Here is a 26,212-nt window from a genome sequence, read left to right on the forward strand (position 1 = left end):
AAACATTGCATCCTAACCTTTTCCATTTCATGGCACATACAGCAAACGATAACATTTGTAAGGTATAGCGGTAAATGGATGAAGCTTCTTACTTGGAGGTAGCCAATTTAGGTGCTTAGGCCACTGTGAAGGCAGAAAAATCATGACTATCTTGGCCACAATTACAAACTTCTTAGACTACCGCTCCATTTTGCTTGGAAAGCTCTGGTTAACAAACTCAAGAAATGATATGTGTGCATATAATTTTACAAGTATGAATACAAATTGAAGCTCATAGGCTTTTTGCCAGATACATGTTTAAATGTATGGAAATTTTCTTAAGGGAATCTTGAAAATATTTCATAATATGTTTTAATTAGGAAAAGCTCAACCAAGAATAAGAATTGAATTTCTATCCTGATTATTTATTAGCTCTATGACTATTGGATATGTCACTTCTCAGCTTCCATATACATAAAATGGGAAGATAAGCTCAGATAATCTCTATAGTTTCCTATAATGCTAACATTCTATTTTTATCTTATTTCAAAACTTTATTTCACTTTATTTTAGTTCAGAATTTACAGGAGTATAATTTCTTTCAAAATGTTCACCTTCTGAAATGAAATCACTTTTTTTGCTGATTTTGTATTTACAAGCACATAAGTACTAAAATATTTTGTACATATACTTGTTTTCATCACCTTTGGTAAGCACTAAAATTAATATATGTAGTTCAGTATTTGCAATGCTAATTAAGGAATTGGTTTGGTATCAGTTTTCAAAATAGCGTTAAAGAACCAAAACATTATAATTTCAAAGAGACTAAATTATTTATATTCTATTCTAAAAGGATGCTTAGAACAAGAATAAGCACAGCATCCAGGGGATAATATTGCATGCCCACCAGGCAGAAGAAATGCATCAAATCACATAAACTGTACTAAATTGATATGCTATTTTGACATTGCCTAATAAAAATTAGCTTATTGTTATTATTATCACCCAATACTTTGTACATTTAGAAACCTGATACATCGTGTCATTCATTCTATAAGACAGTGTTTTCCAACCTTTTTCACAGAAAATTCATTTTCATAGGAAATGAATATACATGTATGGTATTCTGAAATGAGTGACCATGGCTGCTCATGGTTTGAGGCGATTGCCCGTGGCCACCTCAGGACCCGTGCACCACCCTGAGAGCTGAGGCCGTCAGCATCTTTGCACAATGGTGGAGCACTCTGAGGTACACTGTGCTGGAACACCTAAGTTGGAAAGCCCTGCCACAGGAGGCCTCTGATAGTTGGTCCTCTCAAGTGTGGAGAATAGAAAGCCTCCCATAGCATATTTCCTTGTTTCTCCCTTTAGGTCTATGTCTTACAGAAAAAAAAAAAAAAAAAAATTGGGCCCCAAGGACTGGTAGTATCTTTCCTCAATTTAGAAAGTAGTTTAATTCATGGAAAATTTTAACGTAAATTAACATCATTTCCTGTATATGTAGCAGAGTTACGTTGTAGGTTCAGATGACTGTAAAGAGTTTTATCATCACTCAGTGGAACATTCAAATTTTAAGTCATTTAGAATTTGGGACAATACTCTGTCCTGTAACATCCCTTGTCTCACTCATCATTGTGACAACAACAAAAACAAGAAACACACTCACATATTTTCAAAGTGCTCTCTAGGAGATGAAACAGTTGCTCAGTGAGAACCACTGGTATAGGGGATCCTAGCCTTTCAAAGGTTTAGGGTACATTGAAAGACTTGTATGTAAACAACCAAAATACAGTGTGATAAATGAGGAGACAGAAATACACACATGGTGCTAAAGGACCCTACGGCTGAAGGGGATTGTCTCCAAGGAGGAACTCACCTGGAGGTCACCCCTCTGCTGGGCCTTAAAGGCTCAATATATGAGGCAGAAAGTAGGAAAAGGTCATTCTTAGATGGGGGAGCAATGTATACAGTGATGTGGAACACAGTTAAGGAATTGGGAATAATTGATGTTACCAAAATTAAGTATTGGAGAATGATAAAATATATAGTTGGGAAGTCCCATAAATGTTGAGCTAAGGACTTCATGGTCTAGGCACCAGAAAAAAAAGCAAGGGAAATAAAAGCATATGATTTGTATTTGGAAAGGCAATCCTAGTTATTGTGGAGACGAGGATTGCTTGAAGAGCAGATAATTGATGTCACCTCTTGAGAGAGCAAATCATAATCTGACACAGCTATTCACTGCTTTGTCAAGTCCATTCTTTGAATTGGTTAGGGGGAAAGAATATTATAAAACCAATTCCCCTATGCATAGGTAAAGTATGGTGAACCTTGCTATTTGTGATACCTGGAGCCTATGTTGTGGGTGTTATCCTTGTCTGCTAACAGTATACTTCCGCTTTAACAGTTAAAGTTCCTCCGTATTCTACGCAAACCTTTGTCTGCCATGCTGTGACCACAGAAGAAAGACCCTTACAATGTGGAAGGCAAAAGTTCAATTTCTAAGGTCTGGGCCTGTTTTTCAGAGGCTAAAGACTCCCCTCATCTCCAGCAAAGCCATCCCTGGAATCCCTTAGCAATTCAGCTGGAGGGTGGAGGAGCTTGAGTTCTAAAGATCTATTCACTTCCTTTAATTCCACCTACCCTTCACAATTGACAATACCACAAACAGTTGGGCCTTAGAAGAAAGAAGAGCTCATAGATCTTGCACTTCTAGGTCTGAATTGTCCAAGTGAAGAACGTTCATTTATCCCACCTCCCATAGATAAGTATTTCTGACATAATCCCAGTATGAAAGTCTGGAGTATAATGAGTATAATATACTCATAATATCTGAGTACAGGAATTTGACTTCAGAGTCTTCAGTCCTTCAAATAAGACAGATACTTTTGATAAAGATTATTTTATTTAATTGATCTTACAGTCTTTCTAGCTGTTTTCCTTTTCCATTCTATGAAAACATTCTACAACATTCATTTTAGTGGGAGTGAACTTGCACAATATTTATGAACTTCTATAATTCTTACAAAACAAAAAAGTACCACCAACTAGACATGCCACTAATTGACATCATTCTGTATTTCCTTCCAATCCTTGTTGATATCCATTCAGATCAATAGTATGTTGTGATCAGAGTGTTGAGGAACGTTTTGATGTGAGTCTGTGACATCTTTTCCACATCTTTTTCGCTAGGGAGTCAGAAACTCTAATCAAGTTTACAAAGCATTTTTCTCTTCTTCAGTAAAGGTGTCTACAAAGTTGCAGGGAAAAGCTACCAATTGTTTCAGTTATTGCTACTATTTCCTTTTACAAAATGGTGGAAGCTTCATCTCAGTGTAGCTTCTAAATGAAACCAGACCTGGAGGGTGTGAAGGCAGAAAAAATGATGCCCTTGCAAAGGGAGGTCTGGAGGAATACTTGTTTTGTTTCTTGCCTTTTTTCTCTATCTGCATTTCTCTTTCAGTATAAGATAAGCAAAATTTATTAACATGCAATCTTACTGTGGTTCGTTTATAAAACGAAACAGGATAACACAATTAGGGAGAGGCCCACATTAAGTAAGCGAGGCCTTCCCACTCACACAAATTAGCACAGTCAAGCTGTTGCATTTATGCCTTGTTTGGAACTTAATGTAAATAGCACTGCATGCACTGAGGCATATTTCCTAGAATAGCAAACATTCCTGCGTTACCATGGAGAAATCTGAGTTGGAGGTTAAGGCAAGAATGTGCTCTAAATGTTCAGGGCAGAGACTGAAAATCTTGCAGGGATTAGTAGCTTACACAGCTCCAGACAACTTCATATAAGGAGATTTGTTTTTAGAGTAGCTTTTCAGTGTCCCCTTCTTTCGCTGATGAACGTTGAAGCTGGAGACTCATTTACAAATCCCTGTTCAACATTCCTATCTCCCAGACAACCTTCATTAATAATATGTCTCTGAAGCAGGCCTTATCAGCTAAAACAATCATTGCTCTAATCCTTTGGAGCAGAAAAGAAAGTGGAAATAGGTAGCTGCTTTACAACTTAATCAAAAATATTTATTGAGCACTTACAATGCACAAGGTACTGTTAGGTGAAGGAAGAACAGGAAGATGTATAAGATTTTGTCACTGTCTTCTAGAGATTACAATAGGAGAAAGTCACTGATTGAAAAAAAAAAATACAAGGCAGTACAGAAAGGAAAAATCATCATGGACTGGGGTCAGAAGCAAAGATTTTGGTCTCTGAGAGTAGGATTTTACTAAGAAGAGATGAAAAGGAAAAGCATTACTTTATTCATTCACTCAATGATTATTTATTGAGATCTAGAAAGATACTGTTGCAAATACATCAGAAGCAGTCTTAATCCCCTCAGGCTGCTATAACAAACCATAGACTGAGTGAGTGGCTTATAAACCACAGAAATTCATTTCTCACAGTTCTGGAGGCTGGGAAGTCCAAGATCAAGGCACTGGCATTTTTAATGTCTGGCAAGGGCCCACTTTCTGATTTATGGATTTCCTGCTGTGTCTTCACATGGCAGAAGGGGCTAGCTAGCTCTCTGAGGTCTCTTTTTATAAGGATACTAATCTCTCCCAAAGCCCCTACCTCCTAATACCATTATGTTGGTGTCAGGACTTCAACATAAGAATTTGGAGAGGAACACAAACATTCAAATGACAGCAGATACCAAGATGAGAAAGTTGTGCTTCCTTTTCTTAAGTAGCTTACCAGTTAATGGGGGTGAGGCAGTATGGAGAAATGGCACACAAATTACTATAGGTGCAAAACGTATTTTGGAAGATGGAAGAAGAGAAAGATGTCTTTTGGTGGTACTCAGACAGGCAGCTTGAGGGTAATACTTGAAGGGTGGATAGGATTTTGACAGGTGGAGGCGGTAGTGATAGAAAATAATATTCCACGTGTATAAAATATGAAGGTGGGAAAGTTCAGGGTAGAAAAGCAGTAGCAGGAATAGAATATATATAGGGGGACAGGAAAATAGAGTGGAGCCAGATTCAGAGAACATTAAGAGGCAGGCAAAGAAGTTTATGATTAATGAGTAAGTCATTGGGTCTCCGGGTTTCTTTGAGGGAGAGTGATATCCGAGCTCTGTTTTAGAAAGATTAATCTGAAAGGAGGATAAAGTAGAGGGCAAAGAATTTGAGGGGCTCATTATTTTGGAACTCTATTACTTAAGATATGAAGTCATTAGAGGGTAAGGAAGGATGAAAGTGTTATGCTAAGACAGAAAAGCAAAATAAAATTTTAACATATAATAGTTCATCTTCTGATTCATACATTGTAGTCAATGGCTATTGAGTGCCCACCATGGCTAGGCAATGGTGCTGTTAGGTGCTAAAGAATTTTCTTCTAATGAAGGAGACAGATAAATAACCAAATAATCAAACAAATACATAACTTCAAATTGTGATAAGGACATTGAAGAAAGCAAAGATCAGGGATTGGTAGACTTTTTCTGTGTAGGGCCAGATAGTAAATAACTTAAGCTTTGCAGGCATTAAAATTTCTGCCATTGTTGTATAAAAACAGCCATACACAACACATAGCAATGAACATGGCTGTGTTCCAACAAAACTCCATTTGCAAAAACAGGTGGTGTTGATTTGGTCCACAGTCCATAGTTTGCTGACTGTATTAGGAAGAAAGGGAGGCACTTTAGACAAGGGGCAGAAGACAATCAGGAGATCAGTCTTTCCTATGGTAATTTTTTTTTATTATTATACTTTAAGTCCTGGAATACATTTGCAGAACGTGCAGGTTGGTGGTTTGCTGCCCCCATCAAGTAGTCATCTACATTAGGTATTTCTCCTAATGTTATCCCTCCTCTTGCCTTCCAGCCCCTGACAGGCACCAGTGATGTTCTCCTGACAGGCACCAGCAATGTTCTCCTCCCCGTGTCCATATGTTCTCATTGGTCAACTCCCACTTATGAGTGAGAATATCACGCAGTATCCAAAACAGATATATAGACCAATGGAACAGAACAGAGGCCTCAGAAATAACACCACACATCTACAACCATCTGATCTTTGACACACCATGACAAGAGCAAGCAATGGGGAAAGGATTCCCTATTCAATAAATGGTGTTGAGAAAATTGGCTAGCCATAGGCAGAAAACTGAAACTGGACCCCTTCCTTACACTATACAAAAATTAACTAAAGATGGATTAAAGATTTAAATGAAAGACTTAAAAGCATAAAAACCCTGGAAGAAAACCTAGGCAATACCATTCAGGACATAGGCACGGGCAAAGACTCATGACTAAAACACCAAAAGAAATTGCAACAAAAGCCAAAATTGACAATTGAGATCTAATTAAACTAAAGAGCTTCTGCACAGCAAAGAAACCCTCATCAGAGTGAACAGGCAATTGACAATTGAGATCTAATTAAACTAAAGAGCTTCTGCACAGCAAAGAAACTATTATCAGAGTGAACAGGCAACCTACAGAATGGGAAAAAATTTTTGCAATCTATCCAAAGGGCTAATATCCAGAATCTACAAGTAATTTAAACAAATTTACAAGAAAAAAAAAAAACACCTCATCATAAAGTGGGTGAAGTATATGACCAAACACTTTTCAAAAGAAGACATTTATGTAGTCAACAAACATATGAAAAAAAGCTTATCGTCACTGATCATTAGAGAAATCTGAATCTAAACCACAATGAGACACCATCTCTTGTCAGTTAGAATGGCGATCATTAAGAAGTCAGGAAACAACAGATGCCGGAGAGGATGTGGAGAAATAGGAACGCTTTACACTGTTGATGGGACTGTAAATGAGTTTGACCATTGTGGAAGACAGTGTGGCCATTCCTCAAAGATCTATACCTAGGAATACCATTTGACCCAGCAATCCCATTACTGGGCATATACCCAAAGAATTATAAATCATTCTGCTATAAAGACACATGCACACGTATGTTTATTGTCTCACTATTCACAATAGCAAAAACTTGGAACCAACCCAAATGCCTATCAATGTTAGATTGGATAAAGAAAATGTGGCACATATATATACCATGGAATACTATGCAGCCATAAAAATGAATGAGTTCATGTCCTTTGCAGGGACATGGACAAAGCTAGAAACCATCATTCTCAGCAAACTAACACAAAAACAGAAATCCTATGGTAATTTTGAGATGTCTATGATACATCCACATGCAGATATCAATTAGGTAACCAGCTATTTGAGAGTTGCCCTCAGAGGAGAATTCTATGATAAAACTATAAATTGGAAGCTACTAGTATAAAGATGGGAAAGGATGAGATGACACCAGGAGAGAATAAGAGAGGTAAAATGGGTCTAGAACTGAGTACCAATGAACAGCTACTAAAAGTGTGTAGTGGTATGACTCTTAGTTAATAAATCTGAGGTAGGCATTAATTTAAAGTCCCTTTCTTACAAGAACAGAAAATCAAACACTGCATGTTCTCACTCATAGGTGGGTGTTGAACAATGAGAACACACATGGACACAGGGAGGGGAGCATCGCACACTGGGATCTGTCGGGGAGAAATAGGGGAGGGACAGTGGGGGATGGGGAGTTGGGGAGAGATAGCATGGGGAGAAATGCCAGATATAGGTGATGGGGAGAAAGAGAGCAAATCACACTTCCATGTGTGTACCTATGCAATAATCTCGCATATCCTTCACATGTACCCCAAAACCTAAAATGCAATTAAAAAAAAAAAGTCCCTGTCTTAATCACTATGGTGAGAAATTCAATTTCATAGGTTTGATATTTCCTCCTCTCCCTACTTTCTCAGTTGTTTAAAGATCCCTAGGTTTTCCAGGTGCCAAAGCACCAAGGAGACTACTCTGATCATTGATCTACCGCTAAAGCACCCCTACCTCAGTAAGCATGGCTTTGCCAACCCTATAAGCTTGTTATATTGGAACCTTTTATGGAGCCAGAATCCCGACAAAAAGTCCAGCCTCTCCAAGTCACCGCATTACTTCCATCTCTGAGGTCCTGTTGCTTACCCAGGACACTGATATGGAATGGAGGTGGGTACTTGGTACTCTTTGACCTCCAATCTCTTTCCATCTGGGTGAAATGTCAGTCTCTCCTCTTCACTGACTTCAAAAACTTTTCTCTATTCTCTTCCCCAATGCGACATCAGGCTCAATCTTCTCAATGGGCTTAGAATTTCATAAAAGTCCGGAAACGCGCTTGGCTTCAAACAGCCTCTGCTCTTTGCTCTGCAAAAATTCTGGAGTCAAGTGAATGCTAAGGTCTTGACCATCAGATTAGAAAAGAGGGAGGCAGAGATATACAGGTAACAAGACAAACTTACATCCAAACATTTACTCTCTCACCATTTGGCTAGGGAAGAAGTATGAGATGAAGCTGGAAGGGAAGTAGATTAGGATCTTTTTGTAGAGATGATTAAATGTCAAACTAAAGGTTTTGACTTCAGCCTACAGGTAGTGGACAATGATGGATCTTTACTGTGAATGTTCTGCAAATAACATGCAGGATAATTAGTGGTAAGCTTCTAAGGCTGTGTGATACAGTTCGGGTATCAGGTTTCAAGAACCTGAAATGGAAAGTGCAATGAAAATGTGAAGCAAGATACAACTGTTAGAGATGCTCAGAAAAAGGATAGAAAAGAAGTTAGTATTCGGCTTGATGGGGAAGGATTCTGGGAAGTAAAGGTACACTCTGATGTTTTCAAATCCATCTAGTGTACAAGTCTACCCAGTTACACCCAGTCACATTAGGAACTGTTATGCCCCACCTTATCTATCCTGCTAATGTCTCTCTAGATTTTGACAATGTCGACCATCCCTGTCATTCTTGAACTCCCCCACCTGCGCTTTGATTGTGCAACTGCTCCACTTAGTATTCCATAGTTGCCTCAGTCACCTCAGCATGTCCCAAATAAATATCTTCATTATTTTTTTGCAAATAGATGCCCCAACTCCTACATTTCTGTTAATTTATGCCATCTTCTACCAGTCTTCCAGACTCCAAACCGTTATTTCCATCTTAAACCCTTTATTGTCTTTGTCTGCATATATACCATCAAGTCCTGCTGTTCATTTCTTCAAGGTGATTCTCATATTTACCACTTTCTTTCCATTTCTAAACCAGACCTTTATTAATTCACACTTGAATAACTGCAGTGTCTCTTTAGCAGGCCTTCCTGTAACCATCCCAAAGTTCTCCTTGAAAATCCAATCCATCTTGTTGCCTGGGTAATCTTCCTAAAAAAAGGTTTCAATCATGCCATTCTCTGCTTAAGTCCGCAACATTATATCCAAATTCTTTTGCCTTTGTCAAAACATTAACCAAATTCTAGTCGCCAAGGCACTCCATAGCATAGTGTGTGGGTTATAGATGGTTCTTGATACATGTTCTTTGAATGAACAACTATAGAGGATTCGATGCATGGATGGATAAACCTGGTCATTCAAAAATCCCCAACATCTCCCTTTACCTACAGGCTAGCACTGTGTTGAACCCAAGTCCATGGCTTTTAAGGATGCTATTTTATTCTGTTGGAGTCCCTTCCTTGGGCTCCTTCATCCTAACATCCATCTCAAGTGCCACTCTTGTCCCTTCAACTACACCAGCCCATACTAACCTCATCTTTTTCTGTACCTACACTAAATTTAAGACAGTACCATTTCGTTTACCAATCAATTACTTTAACTGTCGTGTGCACCTTTTCTCCCTTTTAACTTAACTGAAAGCTCATTGAAAAGAGAAAAAAGATGTGAGTTTGCATTCTTGCTCATTGATTGATTTAACAAATACTTTTAACATTCACTTAACAAACTATGGGTATTTAATAATTTGAAAGACTCTAATGTTTTCTATTAGATGGATTTTGCTGAGAAACATACTACTATAATCTGCAGATGAACTGGAAATCTCCTGGTTTTTAAACAAACATTTCAAAATGCTATGTTGTCAATTAATGCAAAGCGTGATTGTTTCTAACTTCTTAAAGATTTCCAAAGAGCTCAGGGAAATCACGCACCTGCCTGTGTTACCACAAAGCCTAACTGGCTTTACTTTGACATTCTTGCATTTTAGTTTCTCTGCCAGAATCACATTTTTCTTTTGGTGCATAGTTTTTAGTAATTAGAATAGCATTTCTAACGTCATAAGTAGGCAGTGAAACCTAATACAACTGGTTTGGGACATGGGGATTTTCCGCCTCTCCAATTCTTTTGGAAACTCCCTCTCAGCCCAGAAGTAGGTCTTAGAAATATTACAACCTTGTTGCTGTACAAGGAGTACAAAAGAGACTATGGTGACTGCAAAATCTAGAGGTCAAAAAGAGATAGCACAAAAGACCCAATACCACAGTAATATTTAGAAGTCTTCTTCCAAATGCGGATACAGTTCTCTAAATTCAACGTCGATTTTTAAAAGTAGTTCTTTATTAATGTACTTTTCTGTCTATCTGCAGAATGTCTGATCTTTTGACTGATACAGCTTAGGATGGTTCTTGTTCAGTGGTTTTCTAAGTGTGGTTCCCAGATAGCAGCAGCAGCATGATCTGGGAACTTCTCAGGAATGCAAGTTCCTGGGCCCCATCCCAGACCTGATTATTGTGTCAGAAACTCAAAGGGGTAGGTCCCAGCAATTTGTGTTAATAAGCCCTCAGGTGATTCTGATGCATGCTGAAGTTTGAAAACTACTGTTTAAATTCAACATAATTCATTGTAGTTTAGAAAATTAAAAGCCAGATATAAGTGACTTAATTTAAGCCATAAAGCAAATAAGTGCTTGTAAATGTATTTACCAATCAATATTCAGGGTGAACTGTTGATATGTAAAATTAATAATTTGTTTAATCATAATATGAAACATTTTCAAATTTTTCTTATGTGCCTTCTCTAAGTTTTAAAAGTAATCATTTTATACTAAGTCATTGCAAAAGCCCTAAGTTTCACCTGAACGCATGCCTTGCTTCAATCATAGGTGTTTGGTGTACACACGCATATAAAATATTTTCCTAGGGTCGGGCACAGTGGAACCCTGGAGGCAGACGTTGCAGTGAGCCAAGACTGTGCCACTGCACTCCAGCCTGGGTGACAGAGTAAGACTTCATCTCAAAAAAAAAAAGCTCATATGGATAGGCTTAAGTTTTTAATTTGCATTTGGGCCTTTTATAGATTTTCTTCTGGGCTATATTTTATAATATTTTCCTAATTTTAAAAACTGTTCCTAAAGTGGGGGTGACTTTCTACCAAAGAAATCCCTTAGATTAAAATTTTGGGGGCAATACATATTTTTAATTTATTTACTCCTTATAACCTTTTGAATTGAGATATACTAATATGTATACAATCTACAGATCTAAGTACCCTGTTCAATGAGCTTCAACAACTGTACATACTCATGTCATCTTTATCCAAAACAAAATACAGAACATCTTCATCACCTCAGAAAATTTCTTTGTGCCCCTTTGCAATCGCTTCTCACCCCGTCTCTCACTGTTCAACCACTTCCAGACTTCTACCATTATAGATCTGTTTTTCCTATAGTCTATTATTAGACTTAAGATGAGATCAGGTGCATTCAGGGTAGTACAGCCGTAGACCTGTTGTTAGACTTCAAATAAATGGAATCACACAGGATATTCTCGTTTACATATGGTTTGTGTCACTTAAGATGTTTTCAAGATTCATCCATATCACCTGTTTCTGAGTTCATTCTTTTTGTTGCTGACTAGTATTGTATTGTATGTATGGTATTGTATGAATACACCAAAATGTGTTTCATCTACCTTTTTTCTCAGTAACAAATATTTTTTATCACAAAAGCAGTACTTACTGTAAGTTATGTAAAGTATGTAACACATAATGTAAAAAAGATAGAAAATAAGGAAAAAAGAAAATACCCATAATTCTACTTTCTAGACATAACCATTACTAATAACTTGTGTACCCCTTTGAACTTTAGTTTATATAAATTATTTACTTATATATTTATCATATGTAGTATAAAAATTCTTATTTTAGGTTTAAGTTTTACTACTTAGACCCTGATATTAGTGTGTTAAATTGGCAGTCCTTAGCTTTAACCATATTTTCTAAATTAAATAAAATCTATAATTAATACCCGAACATTCATTGTCCAAAATTCAAATGATATACAGTCTATAGAATAAAAAGTAAATGCCCTTGTATAGCCCCACCTTAGGTAACCAATTCAACTGCAAACTCCTGACCACAGGATAATAATAAGGACCAAGAAGTGCAGAATTAATTATCACACAATTTTTCTGAGTTTTAATTTTATATTTTTATTTTCAAGGTTTGTTATCTCTATACCAGTGATCTTTTTGTTGGGAATACATTATGTTATAATTCCAAGTGCTCATGTAGGAACTAATTCTAGTACAGTAGCTTATATCCATTTTGAGATAGTTTGAACTATTTTCTCTGGAAGTAAACAGAGTGCCATCTTCAAATTTCCTGATTGCAGAGTGGTTTATTCCCAGCTGTTTTTGAAAGCCTAGATATGTATAGCTTTCTCAGTATATTGATCTTTACTTACAGCAAACATATTCTTCAATGGCAAATTGCCTTTTCACCATTTGTATTGACCTGTATGTCTACACCAAGCTATCTATATACTGTCATTAAAATTTGGAGACTATCAATCAGATGCAAAATCCTTTTGAGGAACAGAGAATAATCCAAAGTATAATTCAGAGTTTGCTCTTGAAGAGCACTTTGTTTCATTCACATTTGCCTAACAGGAAAATGTGGCTTGCATTGACAGTAAAAAATGAACTCTTGATTATACTTAAGACTGGGTACAGCAGAGTAGTGTCTTGGCAGGCAGTCTGTCTTTCCATCAGTCAGGGTAAGTCCAGGAACTCTTTGCCTTTCTATAGATCATGGATTCCAAGGCGTGTTGCTTAATTTCTTCCGACTTTGAAGTTCACGTACCTAGAAGCAGGCAAAAATGCAGCTGTAGTTTTACTTGAAATGCTTTTATATTCTCGGTTTTCGGGTCAGAATATACATAGTAGATGAAATTACATTTACAAAATTCTATAGCCTATGATATTAGGCCATTCTTGCATTGCTATTGAGATCAGGTAATGTTTAAGAAAAGAGGCTTAATTGGCTCACAGTTCTGCAGGCTTTATAGGAAGCATGGTGCTGGCATCTGCTTGGCTTCTGGCGAGGCTTCAGGAAGGTTACAATCATGGTGGAAGGTGAAGGGGGAACAAACAGGTGACATGGCCAGAGCAGGAACGAGATGGGGCCATGGAGGCGCCACAAACTTTTAAATGACCAGATATCAAAAACTCACTCACTATTGCAAGGGTAGCACAAACCCATGAGGGATCCACACCCCTGACCCAAACACCTCCCACCAGGCCCCACCTCCATGGCTGGGGATTACAATTCAACATAAAATTTGGCGGGGCCATATACTCAAATAGTACTGCCTACTAAGCCCAAAGCTCTGACTGTCCTCTTACAATGGAGCTACTAGATTTTGCTCTGCTGATTAAGAGAACAATACAGTCTTATGTAGGCAGAGCCCCATAATGTTTTAAAATTACTTAAAATATTCTAATTCATATTAAAACAATATTAGCTATTATTTAATAAGCTAAACACAGTTCAAGCATTTCCTCAAAATCATCTCATTTCGTCTTCAGGAAGACGTTTGAGGGCTTATTATGAAGTCTCATAGATGGCAGTTGGATCTCTTCAAGCTTAGGAGTATGGGCTCTGTCCTGGGGATGAGGTTCAGAAAAACTTAGATGTTGCTGGCCTTAGCTTACAAAGTCAAAACTTAGCGTGATTAGAACTGGGAAATGTCCTGCTCTAGGGGACTGCGAGTGACCGCTGAGGTTGTTCCTCTTGTGTCTGAATGCCTCTCAAGCCAGGAAGAGAATTCTTTATTATAAAGGAACAGTCGGAGGTAACTGCATTCCCCGCAGTCAGAGCTCTTTGTGTGCAATCCAGGTTTTAGACCCGAGGGTGGAGGCCCTGCCACTGCCGAGTGCCCAGTAAGATGGGTTCCCACTGAGGTCAGTGAAGTTCCCAGCTCTTCCTGCGCGAGCCGCACTCCCAGACACTGCAGCCCTCGCCTAAAGAAGTTCCGTGCTTTGGCTAGTGTTTATCTACCCTGCCCTGCCCTGAAATAATGCGAGAGAGACTTCCGTGGACGCCATCCACTCGCGGGTTGCTGCATCCTTGAAAAAGCCCATTATTCTTCTATTATCTTCAAAATCTTGGTTAACCAGATTCACATTGTATTTACAGGCTCTTTCTCAGGTGACTGCTCGGTGCTCTTTTTGTCTAAAGTAGGGCAGGCCGCCCAAGGGTGCTAACCTTCTCCCCACCCACGCCGAGGGAGAAACACTCGGCTACTCTTTTTTCGCGGTAAGGGATGCACGGCACGCCCCGCGCGCCCCTTCGGACACCAGAGTTTCCCCGCCGGCCTCGCAGCATCAGGGCCTTAGAACGCAGGCGGGGCGGGGGCGGGACGGGCCCGGCTGCCGGGAGGCGGCGGCGGCGGCGCGCAGCGGTACCTAGCGGCACTGCCGGGCTGCGCCCGCCGGAGGACGTGGCACTGCACGAGGACACAGCGGGAGGGGGTGCGGCTTTCTCCTCCCCGCGAGGAGGAGCCTTGGGACATCCTGCAGAGGCGGGAGGATCCTTGAGGGGACTGGCGCGCCTGTCAGGTGAGCCTTAGCAGATGGAGGCGGCTGGCTGCGCTGTGCGCCTGCTGTGCTCTCCGCTCCGCGCCCGCCGTCAGCCGGGTGTGTGACAGGATTTGGGGCGAGGGGCGCGCCGGCCACTCCCCGCATGCGCAGAGCCGGGGGCCCGCCGACCGGCCTACAGCTCCCAGGAGAGGCGTGTGGAGGCCGCAGACGCGGAGCGGCGGGCGCCATCTTGAAATCTGATCCTCCGTCCCCGAGGCTTTGCGTCTGCGCGGGCGGCCGCGGGTGCTCTGGGAGCCCGGTCTGCTAACAGGGGAGGACGTTGAGGACGCTGCGGCTGGCGGGAGAGACCGCTGGGGGCGATAAGGCAGGGTCGGAGCGCGGCCTGGGCGGCTGTCACTCCGCATCCCCCTAGGCGTTCCCACGCCCGCCCGCTGCCCTAGGGGCGGGGCTGACGGCTCTGGTACCCGGAGCCGGCGCGCGGGGCAGGGCTGCGCCCCTGCAGAGTGGGGACCCCACTGGTCTGTGCCATGCTGACCCGAGGCCACCGAGGCGGGAGACAGAGCGCAGCGAAGAGCCAGGGAGTGGTCACCCAGTAGCCGCCGCCGCCGCCGCCGCCGCCGCCGCGGGAAGCTCGGCACCTGCCGGGAGGGAAGATGAAGGAGATTTGCAGGATCTGTGCCCGTGAGCTGTGTGGAAACCAGCGGCGCTGGATCTTCCACACGGCGTCCAAGCTCAACCTCCAGGTTCTGCTCTCGCACGTCCTGGGCAAGGATGTCCCCCGCGATGGCAAAGCCGAGTTCGCTTGCAGCAAGTGTGCTTTCATGCTTGATCGAATCTATCGATTCGACACCGTTATTGCCCGGATCGAAGCGCTTTCTATTGAGCGCTTGCAAAAGCTGCTGCTGGAGAAGGATCGCCTCAAGTTCTGCATTGCCAGCATGTATCGGAAGAATAACGACGACTCTGGCGCGGAGACCAAGGCGGGGAATGGGACGGTTGACATGTCCGTCCTACCCGATGCCAGATACTCTGCACTGCTCCAGGAGGACTTCGCCTATTCAGGGTTTGAGTGCTGGGTTGAGAATGAGGATCAGACTCAGGAGCCACACAGCTGCCATGCTTCGGAAGGCCCTGGAAACCGACCCAGGAGATGCCGTGGTTGTGCAACTTTGCGGGTTGCTGATTCTGACTATGAAGCCATTTGTAAGGTGCCTCGAAAGGTGGCCAGAAGTATCTCCTGTGGCCCTTCTAGCAGGTGGTCCACCAGCATTTGCACTGAAGAACCAGCGCTGTCTGAGGTCGGGCCACCTGACTTAGCAAGCACAAAGGTACCCCCAGATGGAGAAAGCATGGAGGAAGAGACGCCGGGTTCCTCCGTGGAATCTTTGGATGCAAGCGTCCAGGCCAGCCCTCCACAACAGAAAGATGAGGAGACTGAGAGAAGTGCGAAGGAACTTGGAAAGTGTGACTGTTGTTCAGATGATCAGGCTCCGCAGCATGGGTGTAATCACAAGTTGGAGTTAGCTCTTAGCATGATTAAAGGTCTTGATTATAAGCCCATCCAGAGCCCCCGAGGGAGCAGGCTTCCGATTCCAGTGAAATCCAGCCCACCTGGAGCCAAGCCTGGCCATAGCATGACAGATGGAGGTAGTTCCGGTTTCCTTAACAGGTCTTTGAAACCCCTTTACAAGACACCTGTGACTTATCCCTTGGAGCTTTCAGACCTGCAGGAGCTGTGGGATGATCTCTGTGAAGATTATTTGCCGCTCCGGGTCCAGGTATACAAAATAGCTACACACTGCCTTTCTGATTATAGCTAGCTGGCCTCTGGCTTCACATGATTTCGGCCTAGGTGGAGGCTAGTAATATTCTAGACTTGAGAAAATCATGGGCCCATTTTTGCTGCACCTTTTGCTATGTCTCTTACAGAAACGTGATTTGCACTCATATAATTTTCATTTCACAATCCTTTTTGTAAAATCTGTTGGCATTCCCGTTATCGAATTGTATACCTTTTAAAACAAGAAGGTAAAGATTCCCAGTTCACTTTCATTCTATAAAAAGACATTTAATCTCATTTCGGGCACTAGAACTTTTCCTCTTAATTCCCTTTTCCTTCTTTTTTTTTTTTTTTTTTTTTTTTTTTCAGCTCTTTAAATTTGTTCGTGTTTTTAGATTTTAGACGTTTCCTCCCAATGGCTTTCTGTTAGGCAGTTAGTTCTCTAGTTCTTCCCAGAGCATTAAAGGCTTTCATCCGTAAAATGCCTGTAAATGATTACAGCATAAGGTAAAGGTTTGGGGAAAACCTATTAGTTTACCAGTAAAGTTTTATAACATCTGGACAATATTTATTATAATTAATAGATCATTTGAGGATTAGTGATGACTCATAAAAGAGACAGGAATTCAAGTATTCAAGTACGGTATTGTCACTGAAAATGTTAAGGCAGAAACTGTTCACAGCCAGAACTTTACTAAGTTCTACTAGAAGATATTTGATATTAAGAAAGGATTAATCGGGCCGGGCGCAGTGGCTCACGCCTATAATCCCAGCACTTTGGGAGGCCGAGGCGGGTGGATCACGAGGTCAAGAGGTCGAGACCATCCTGGTCAACATTGTGAAACCCTGTCTCTGCGAAAATACAAAAATTAGCTGGGCGTGGTGGCGCGCGCCTGTAGTCCCAGCTACTCGGGAGGCTGAGGCAGGAGAATTGCCTGAACCCAGGAGGCGGAGGTTGCGTTGAGCCGAGATCTCACCATTGCACTCCAGCCTGGGTAACAAGAGCAAAACTCCCTCTCAAAAAGAAAAAAGAGGATTAATCCATTATTGGATCAGAGGAGAGTTTCATCCATTATAGTCTCAAATACTTAATAATTAGAGGATGGCAGTTGCTTAATTTGAGCTATTCATGTCTGCCCAGTTGATTCTGTACCAACCTTTTAAATTCAGCTGTGGTAGTTTGTTTCTATAGCAACAGTAAATGCTAGGTTCAGTTAACTTTGTGAAACATTCTGGCATGTTCCACTTGATACAGCTTCTTTAATGATACAGTCACAAAGGTAGAAGGCATTTTTAGAAAGCTTTCTACTGGTCAACATCTTTCCAGAAATTTAGAACCTAATAAGTGTCATTGTTAATGGTCACATGACGTTTTTGAAAAGTAGTTCTATGATATGTATACTTTCTATCACAATAAGACCCTAAGCAGAAAACAGGAGAAAAGTTTTTAAACTTACACAAAATTAAGAGAAACAGCATAGATGAAAGTGTCATAAAAGGTAAAAAGTCAGTGTGTTTTCATTTGTATAAAATATTAAGTATTGTTTGCTTAACACCGTGTACTTCTATTCTTTTGCTGTTTTTCTTTCAGTGGAGCCTCACAGCTAAATTTGGGCTTTAAGGTATTTCTGTGACTAGATATAGGTGTTACAAATTAAACATGTTTTCATATTAGGCTCTAAAATTAGTTGGGCCAGGGTGGATGGGAAATAAACTCATTCCCGCAACCCCCCACCAAATATGGCCAATATTGTAGAACATTACATAAAGATTGAGAAAATAATAGCCAAAATAAGATTTTTTTCTCCATATTTAAATACTATATGTTGGCGACTGGATTTTGAAATTGAGAAGGATTTTAAAGATCATCTTCAGGCAGTTTCTCCATTTGGAGATATGGAAAGTTCATTGTTCAACCAACTTAGCCCATGCAGAGACAAAGATTTCCGACCATTCTCAGGCAAGACATTTAATTCTATACATTAAACCTCATTGTGTGAAGTATATAAATGTAAGTAAGTGTTTATTTTAAACTAGGAGCCCTCTTTCTTTAACCTGAAGATGCCTGGACGCTTCTTTAGAGATTACGTGAAAAAAAAAGTCATCTGAATGAATACATAAACTATGGTAACTGTATCTTTGGGTCAAGTCCCTTTACTTCAGTGAATTTGGACATTAGATCTTTAAAATAATAGCACATGACCTTTCTTACATTATTTACTAGAAAGACAAAAATTGGGAAGAGGGAGAAAATGTCATTCAGCTTCAAGAAATGTGACATTTAATTATTATGCCATTTTCTCTAATAATTTAGGATGTCAGGGAAAATAGATGAATTGGGCCCAATGTGTTTGGAAATAAAATAGGCAGCAAATCTATTGTTGAAATCTGGTTACTTTTAAAGCTCCTTAAGAGCCTTATGACAAAACCAGTGCTAGGGATAATGGCAGACTGGTTTTTGTCTATTTCTCTGAACAAATGTGGAAAGAATAGAAATAATGTAAATCTTTTTTTGCTAGTTCCCTTTTTAGTTCGTAGAAACACAAAACCGTGAAAGCAAAAATGTTTCCTTTCGTTCAGTTGTGCCACAAATATGAAGAAAATCTTTTAAAGAGCAAGATTGTTCTGTAAGGTCATTTTGATTCCTTTGTCTAATCCTCCACTTACCATATTGTATGCATATTGTATGCACTATTAAATATTAACATCTAGATTCCTCCTGATTGCTTTTCCTCTTTTTTCTTTACTTCTTTCCCTCTCTTCTTCTTTCTTCCTTTCTTATTAAAAATAGCAACAGTATAGTTTTGCTTACTGATATTCTGATATTATACAAAGTAATTTATTTGCCTTCCTAGGAATTTATGTATGTTCAGATATCTAAAGAAAGGTTTGAAGCCTTCTTCTACCTGGTAATTCCCTTCTTTATCATCTGGCCCTGAACTAGGACAGCTATCATGGGAGGGGTGTGGTCCCTTAGTAAATAGCAATGAGCTCTGGCCCATATGCAATTTCCCTTTCTATCTAAATTCAAAGAACAGGAGATCTTTGCTTTAAACCTTGCAATGCCAAGGTCTGCTCCTTTGGGACTATGGTAAATTTATCCCACTCATATTTTAGCTGTATAAAGTGGATCAGGCCCTTTGGAAGATGTTGGCATTAGATGCTGGTAAAAGATTAGGCCTTTAATTTTATGCTAGTCAGTGGTTCTTGTCTGTCTCCTATTATTAACAATAGGGATGAAAATTATAACAGTTTGAGATCTATAGCTCACTACTGGGAGGACTAAAAAGTGCCAAGAAAAATGCTGTTAACACAAAAGGTCTAAAAACTGGCCTTAACCTAAAAGTCTCATATTAGGCAACACTAGGCCTGGAAGCAGTTCTCTTTTCTGATACTGGAAAGCCTTTGTCCTAATTCTGAGTCAAAAGTGACTTAATTTAAAATTATATTATCATTTCCACATGATTTTAGTACCTGAGTGCCTTGAGAGTAACACTGATTCTATCAAATCAGGTATTATTTCTCGGACCACACTATCATCGTAGGAGTGATTGTTTTATGTACCTGATACTTCACAAGAATTCATTATGTTGTTGACTCAGTGGAACTTGCTGAGTGCTCTTTGAGCAGACTGTGACCTGCAAGGACATTTTTCTGAGATGTAAAATAGTAAATTATTACAAATAAAGGAGAAACAAATACCTTCCAACTTTTAGGTTAGTATGTGATCTCTTATGATTATTCATGCCAAGATTGGTTCATATGAGAGTCAGATTCTTTATGTACTTTCCTGTTGCACTCTTTGGCTTTAAAGTTGCTGTCTGAATGTATATTATATGTAGTCTTATTTCTAAGAGAGCCACTGAAGGCCTGTTTTTTTTTTTTTTTTTTTTTTTTTTCTTATTCATTAAACAAAAACTTTTGATCTCTGCAGTATTCCTGGCATTATGGTAGGCAGTGGGTTTATAGAAATGAGAGATACATTCCCAACCTGAGTGGGAATCCACTTCAGTTTAATTGGATTTTTTCCCCGATTTCCCATGTAACCTTGGACTAATTACATCTCTAAGTTTCTATTTCCGTGTATATAAAATAGGATTGGATTAGATGGTTAGTTTATAAAGTTTCTTTCACCGCTCTAAGATTCTTTGGTTTAAAGTAAATAAATATGACCACCTTCCCTGCCATTTTAAGCTTGAAGCTATTTTCTTTAATTCTGCCTGTTAAAGTTTAAATTTCAAAATATCTTACTGTAGATGTTATTGTCATTTTACACTGAGCAAGTAAGCCAAATTTTATGGAGAGAGTTTTATCATTAAGTAAATGATAAATATATTTATTAGTTGGAATTGTTGTAAATATCTATTAATGTGGTTACCTTGTCCGTGGTGTGACATAGTTCGTATTGCCCTGGGTGAAGGCTTTCTGTTATACCCACAACAACAAATATCTCATTTAAATAATTTTTTCAGAAGTCATTATCCTTGCTGCTTTTTTTCCCTTCTCCCACTATCCAGTCCACCAGCAAGTCCTGTTAGCTGTACTTTCAAAACATATCCATATCCATCCATTTATTTTCCCCTCCCTTACTACCACCAGAATCCAGGCCACTATTGTCTTTCACCTGCAGCCTCCTAGCTGGTCTCTCTGCTTCTGTTGGCGCTTCCCAATAATTCATTTACCACTGTGTGATCTTTTGAAAACTTATGTATGATTGCCTGTTAAAAAAAAAAAAAATGCATCTATTCTCATTCCAATTAAAATGAAATCCAGCTTCATTAACCCTGCTGTCTGAGGCTGGATGTGACCTGGTCCCCCACTGCCTCTCCACCCCATTGAGTGTCCCTATCCCCTTTGCCCACTATGCTGTAGCCCTGTGCTATCCAGCAAGCTAGCCACTAGCCTTTAGGAGCTGTTGAGTCCTTGAAATGTGGCTAGTCAGAATTGAGATGTGCTGTGAGTATAAAATCAACCTTGACGGCCGGGCGCGGTGGCTCAAGCCTGTAATCCCAACACTTTGGGAGGCCGAGGTGGGTGGGTCACGAGGTCAAGAGATCGAGACCATCCTGGTCAACATGGTGAAACCCCGTCTCTACTAAAAATACAAAAAATTAGCTGGGCATGGTGGTGCGTGCCTGTAATCCCAGCTACTCAGGAGGCTGAGGCAGGAGAATTGCCTGAACCCAGGAGGCGGAGGTTGCGGTGAGCCGAGATCGCGCCATTGCACTCCAGCCTGGGTAACAAGAGCGAAACTCCGTCTCAAAAAAAAAAAAAAAATCAACCTTGAATTTCAGACTTATGAAAAATCATGTAAAGTATCTCATTAATAATTTTGATATTGTTTGTTTATGACAACATTTTGGATATATTGGGTTAAATAAAATATTTTGTTAAAATTAAGCTTACCTATTTTTTACTTTGTTCATTGAAGCTACTAGAAAATTAAAAATTACCTAGATGGCTCACATTATATTTCTATTAGAGAATACTACTCTAGCCGCAGAGGCCTTTCTCTTTTCCAGGCTCATATTCCATTATCTGTTCTTTCTCCCTGGATTGTTCTGCTGATCTTTGCAGGACTGGTTCTGTTTCCTTCAGATCTCTATTTAAGTACTGCCTCATAAAGACCTTTCTCTGATCAAGCAATTTAGAGTAATTTAACCACCAACTCTATTATACTTTCCTATTTTACTGCATAGGGCTTGTCCCCAATGCTTTTCCCTTGTTTGTTTATTATGTACTCCCCACTCCAAGCCCTGCAAAACATGTTTCAAGAGCGCAGGGACTTTGTCTTGCATGGTACCCTATCTTCAGGACAGTGCTTAGTACATAGTTAGCGTGCAGCAGGTATCTTTTACGTCAGCATTGTATTCCTCACAGTGCCTCACATGGTGCTTTGCTTATTATAGTATTTGGTAGGTGTTAGAAAAGTTGATAAATAGCACTGAAGGAATAAAAAAGATTTTTCTTCTGAAATCTTTATGCATCCAGTCGGTTGCTAGCAGGAAGGGATTTAAGATAAGCTGTAATTCCACTGCCTTGAAGGTAGCAATCAAGCCTGAAAGCATGAGGGAAAGAAAAATTGAATAGCAGTTGCCTTTTTTCTCTTGGTGAATTTAGAATTTATATTCCTAATTGAAATGAAAACAGGTATGGAGGCGGGGAGATCAAATTTAATTGTCACGGTAAATTTGTAAAGTTTTATTTTGACATTCTTAGTTTGTAGTGATGACTAGTTTGTAGTTCAATAAGCTTGTCTTATTGTCCCATATGTAAATCATACTTTTTTTTGCTCCTGAATCTTTTTAGTGAATTGATATTTCTGTAAAACATATCTCCTTCCCTGTTCACTATGAATTATTTATCTATACTTATGCTGTAAATCTACCTTTAAGTAGGCACATCTATTTTAAACTTATTTTATTTGTTCTCTTTTTATTTTGAAACAATTTCAAATGTCCAGAGACATTATAAGAGAAATACCAAGAACTCCCATATGACCCTCACTCGGATTTACCAGTTGCAAATATTTTGTCACATTCGCTTTATCTCTCCCACTCTCTGTATTTGCACATTATATTTTTTAAATTCTTGATCCATTGGAGAATTAGTTGTAGATATTATACTCCTTTACCCTAAATACTTCAGCATTATTTCCTAATGACAAGGACATCTCATATAATTACAGTACAATTACCAAATTTAGAAAATTAGACATTGATAAAATACTGTTATCTAATATACAGTTCACATCAAAATCTGCCAATTTTTCCAATAATGTGAAACAAGCATGTTGTAAGAAAGGTAGCTGGAATGTAACTTCTCTCAGGAGTAGTGTGAGTTTGATGAGTATGCCTTTTCAACTCCTTGATTAAAAATAGAACAAAGCAAATATTTGGTCATTGCAAGCATTTCATGTATTAAATCCTCCCCTTCTCATTGAACTCTGAATGAGTTGCTTTCACTGAATAAATACATAGTGTTTGTGTGAATTGGTAGGGAAAAGTGGAGAGGGAAGCTAGAGAGCATAGTACAAATGGAGGTGAATCAGCGCTCTTAGTAAGGAACAGGCCTGGCTTTAGGAATTTATACTGATAATTTATGCAACAAACGTGATTTCTAAATCTCGGGCAAAAGATGCAACAGGCATTTTTGAAGATAAAAATAAAATTTTGTTGGCTGCATTTAATTCATCTTACTTATTTTGCTGTTTCTTCCCAGCCTGTGACTGAAGAGTTACTCAAACGACAAAAGCTGAATTCACATGAGACCACTGTAACTCATCAGTCTGTATCTGATTCCCATTTGGCAGAACTCCAGGAAAAAATCCAGCAAACAGAGGCCACCAACAAGGTATTAGTATTATGCCCTAGGAGATGACAGGGTTTTCCTGAGGATGTGCCTGGCACTAGCCTGAATCCATCAGCCTGCGTAGGACTTGGGAGATGAATGCTGTGTACTCCTTGTGCTCTAGGGAATATTTCATTTAAAAGTGTAGCTCTTCCCTTTATTCTTATCAAGATTTTAGCTTGTTCTGTACAGCTTATAATTTCTGGTGCTTTTCAGGTGTGTAATTAAAACTTGCATGCAGACCGGGCACAGTGGCTCACACCTGTAATCCCAGTGCTTTGGGAGCCAAGACAGACAGATCATGAGGTCAGGAGTTTGAGACCAGCCTGGTCAACATGATGAAACCCTGTCTCTACTAAAAACACAAAAAATTAGCCAGACGTTGTGGCAGGTGCCTGTAACCCCAGCTACTTGGGAGGCTGAGGCAGGAGAATCGCTTGAACCCGGGAGGTGAAGGCTGCCATGAGCTAAGACCATGCCACTGCACTCCAACCTGGGCAACAGAGTGAGACTCTGTCTCAGAAAACAAAACAAAACAAAAAACTTGCATACGACCTTTAACTGTAAAAGGCACAGAGATAGGAGGTCTGTGTTTTTTATTTTATCTTAACTTACCACTTTCTAGACTATGAATTTTAATGCCTGGTTTAGAAGAAAATTACTACAATTTGGGATGCTGAACTTGTGGCCTGGGTGCCCTGATAGTACCCTCCTATGCTAGATAGCATAAGTTCTTTGGTCGTGGCATAAGGGATCCATATTATGAACCACGTGCCTAGTTGGTCCATGTGGAAAAGTCCCTAGTATGACTGTCATCATAAAGCAAGCACAGTGCATAAAAATTGAGACAATTGAGTACTGAAGGAAGTATTTCATTTTTCCTGCTAGTTTTTGTTGCTGATTGACTTATGACTCTAATGGTTACTGTATATGGGAAAAATAACAAGGTAATATCTCCTAAGAAATTCTTTAAATTCTAGATTTGAGGAAAGGCTATATTCACTTGAAGTTAAAAGACATCATTGACCTAAAAAACTGTTTTTCTTTGCTGAATTCAGATTCTTCAAGAGAAACTTAATGAAATGAGCTATGAACTAAAGTGTGCTCAGGAGTCATCTCAAAAGCAAGATGGTACAATTCAGAACCTCAAGGAAACTCTGAAAAGCAGGGAAAGTGAGGTAAAATATTTAGCAATCAAGGACCTGTGTGGAAACAATTGGTCCCATCAAAGTAGACAAGTATTTTATGTTTTGTCAAAATGGATATTGCTAAACTAACAGATCTTAGACTGGAGAAATTGTAGCTTAACATCAAATGATATTTCGGAATAGTCCTGGTACTAAAATCTGTACGGGTGAGATAATGGAATTTATAGTTAGTTTCGTAACATGTGTGATGTTCCCTCTCTCATTTTTAGACTGAGGAGTTGTACCGGGTGATTGAAGGTCAAAATGACACAATGGCAAAGCTTCGAGAAATGCTACACCAAAGCCAGCTTGGACAACTTCACGTATGTGAGGGTCACATAGGACAGGAGAGACTTCAGTTGGGGATGTGCCACTTTGGTTGCAGTCTTGATTTTATTTCCACAGTCTTTGCTGGGACTCCGTGCTTGCCCTCCTTGTGATTGATTTCTACTCTCTTTTCAGAGCTCAGAGGGTACTGCCCCAGCTCAGCAACAGGTGGCTCTGCTTGATCTTCAGAGTGCTTTATTCTGCAGCCAGCTTGAAATACAGAAGCTCCAGAGGGTGGTACGACAGAAAGAGCGCCAACTGGCTGACGCCAAACAATGTGTGCAGTTTGTAGAGGCTGCAGCACACGAGAGAGAACAGCAGAAAGAGGCTTCTTGGAAACATAACCGGGTAAATCATTAACTATTTTATAGCCCTAAATGCTGACTTTGTCCTGATAATGACTTTTTAGCAGGATAGTTTGTGTTGAACCATTGAGTCACTTGCCAGTGATTGTTGAACTCAAATACTTAGATTTGAACTCAAATAAAATTCAAGCTTAATAAAACTGCCCTTGTACCATGTGCTAGTCACAGTAGTCCCCCCTTATCCGCAGTTTCACTTTCCACGGTTTCAGTTATCGGGGTCAACCAGTCCAAAAATATTAAGATATTTCAAGAGAGACCACATTCACATAATTTTTATTATAGCATGTTGTTATAATTCTTCTATTTTATTGCTATTGTCAATCTGTTAGTATGTCTAATTTATAAGTAAAACTTTATCATAGTTATCTATGTATAGGAAAAAAACAGCATATATAGGCTTCCGTGCTAGCTGTGGTTTCAGGCATCCACTGGGCATGTATCCTCTGTGGGTGACGGGGGACTACTGTGTTGAGTTGTGCCCTGGAAATACAAGGATGAATAGCACAGGCCCCGTTCTTTTAAGTTACTTATAGTTTAGTATGAGAGACTGT

General features: G+C 39.8%; 1 protein-coding gene and 1 long non-coding RNA gene across 15 annotated transcripts in view; one reads left to right on the forward strand and one right to left on the reverse strand.

The window, feature by feature from the left end:
- Positions 1 to 26,212, forward strand: part of PDE4DIP (phosphodiesterase 4D interacting protein) — a 232,141-nt gene that overhangs the window by 136,151 nt on the left and 69,778 nt on the right. For 8 of the 14 annotated variants that reach the window (XR_004260208.1, XM_032249565.1, XM_032249568.1 and 5 more), the window contains exons 1-5: positions 14,782 to 16,430; positions 23,654 to 23,785; positions 24,841 to 24,960; positions 25,200 to 25,292; positions 25,432 to 25,644. Coding sequence is in view for 13 of the 14 variants with exons in the window: in XM_032249565.1 (XP_032105456.1) it covers positions 15,306 to 16,430; positions 23,654 to 23,785; positions 24,841 to 24,960; positions 25,200 to 25,292; positions 25,432 to 25,644 (1,683 nt within the window). In the remaining variant the exon portion in view is untranslated. Of the gene's footprint in view, positions 1 to 14,639; positions 16,431 to 23,653; positions 23,786 to 24,840; positions 24,961 to 25,199; positions 25,293 to 25,431; positions 25,645 to 26,212 lie in introns of those variants that run through there. The other 6 variants (XM_032249574.1, XM_032249576.1, XM_032249575.1 and 3 more) reach the window with 2 other exon arrangements.
- On the reverse strand, positions 20,462 to 21,833 carry LOC116530992. Its single transcript, XR_004260210.1, has 2 exons — positions 21,715 to 21,833; positions 20,462 to 21,405 (listed from the first exon to the last, which is right to left on the reverse strand). It is a non-coding gene; the product is annotated as an uncharacterized LOC116530992 (long non-coding RNA).

Source organism: Sapajus apella, unplaced genomic scaffold (assembly GCF_009761245.1).
Source record: "Sapajus apella isolate SASKATOON/1434 unplaced genomic scaffold, GSC_monkey_1.0 scaffold69, whole genome shotgun sequence".
NCBI classification, from domain to species: Eukaryota; Metazoa; Chordata; class Mammalia; order Primates; family Cebidae; genus Sapajus; species Sapajus apella.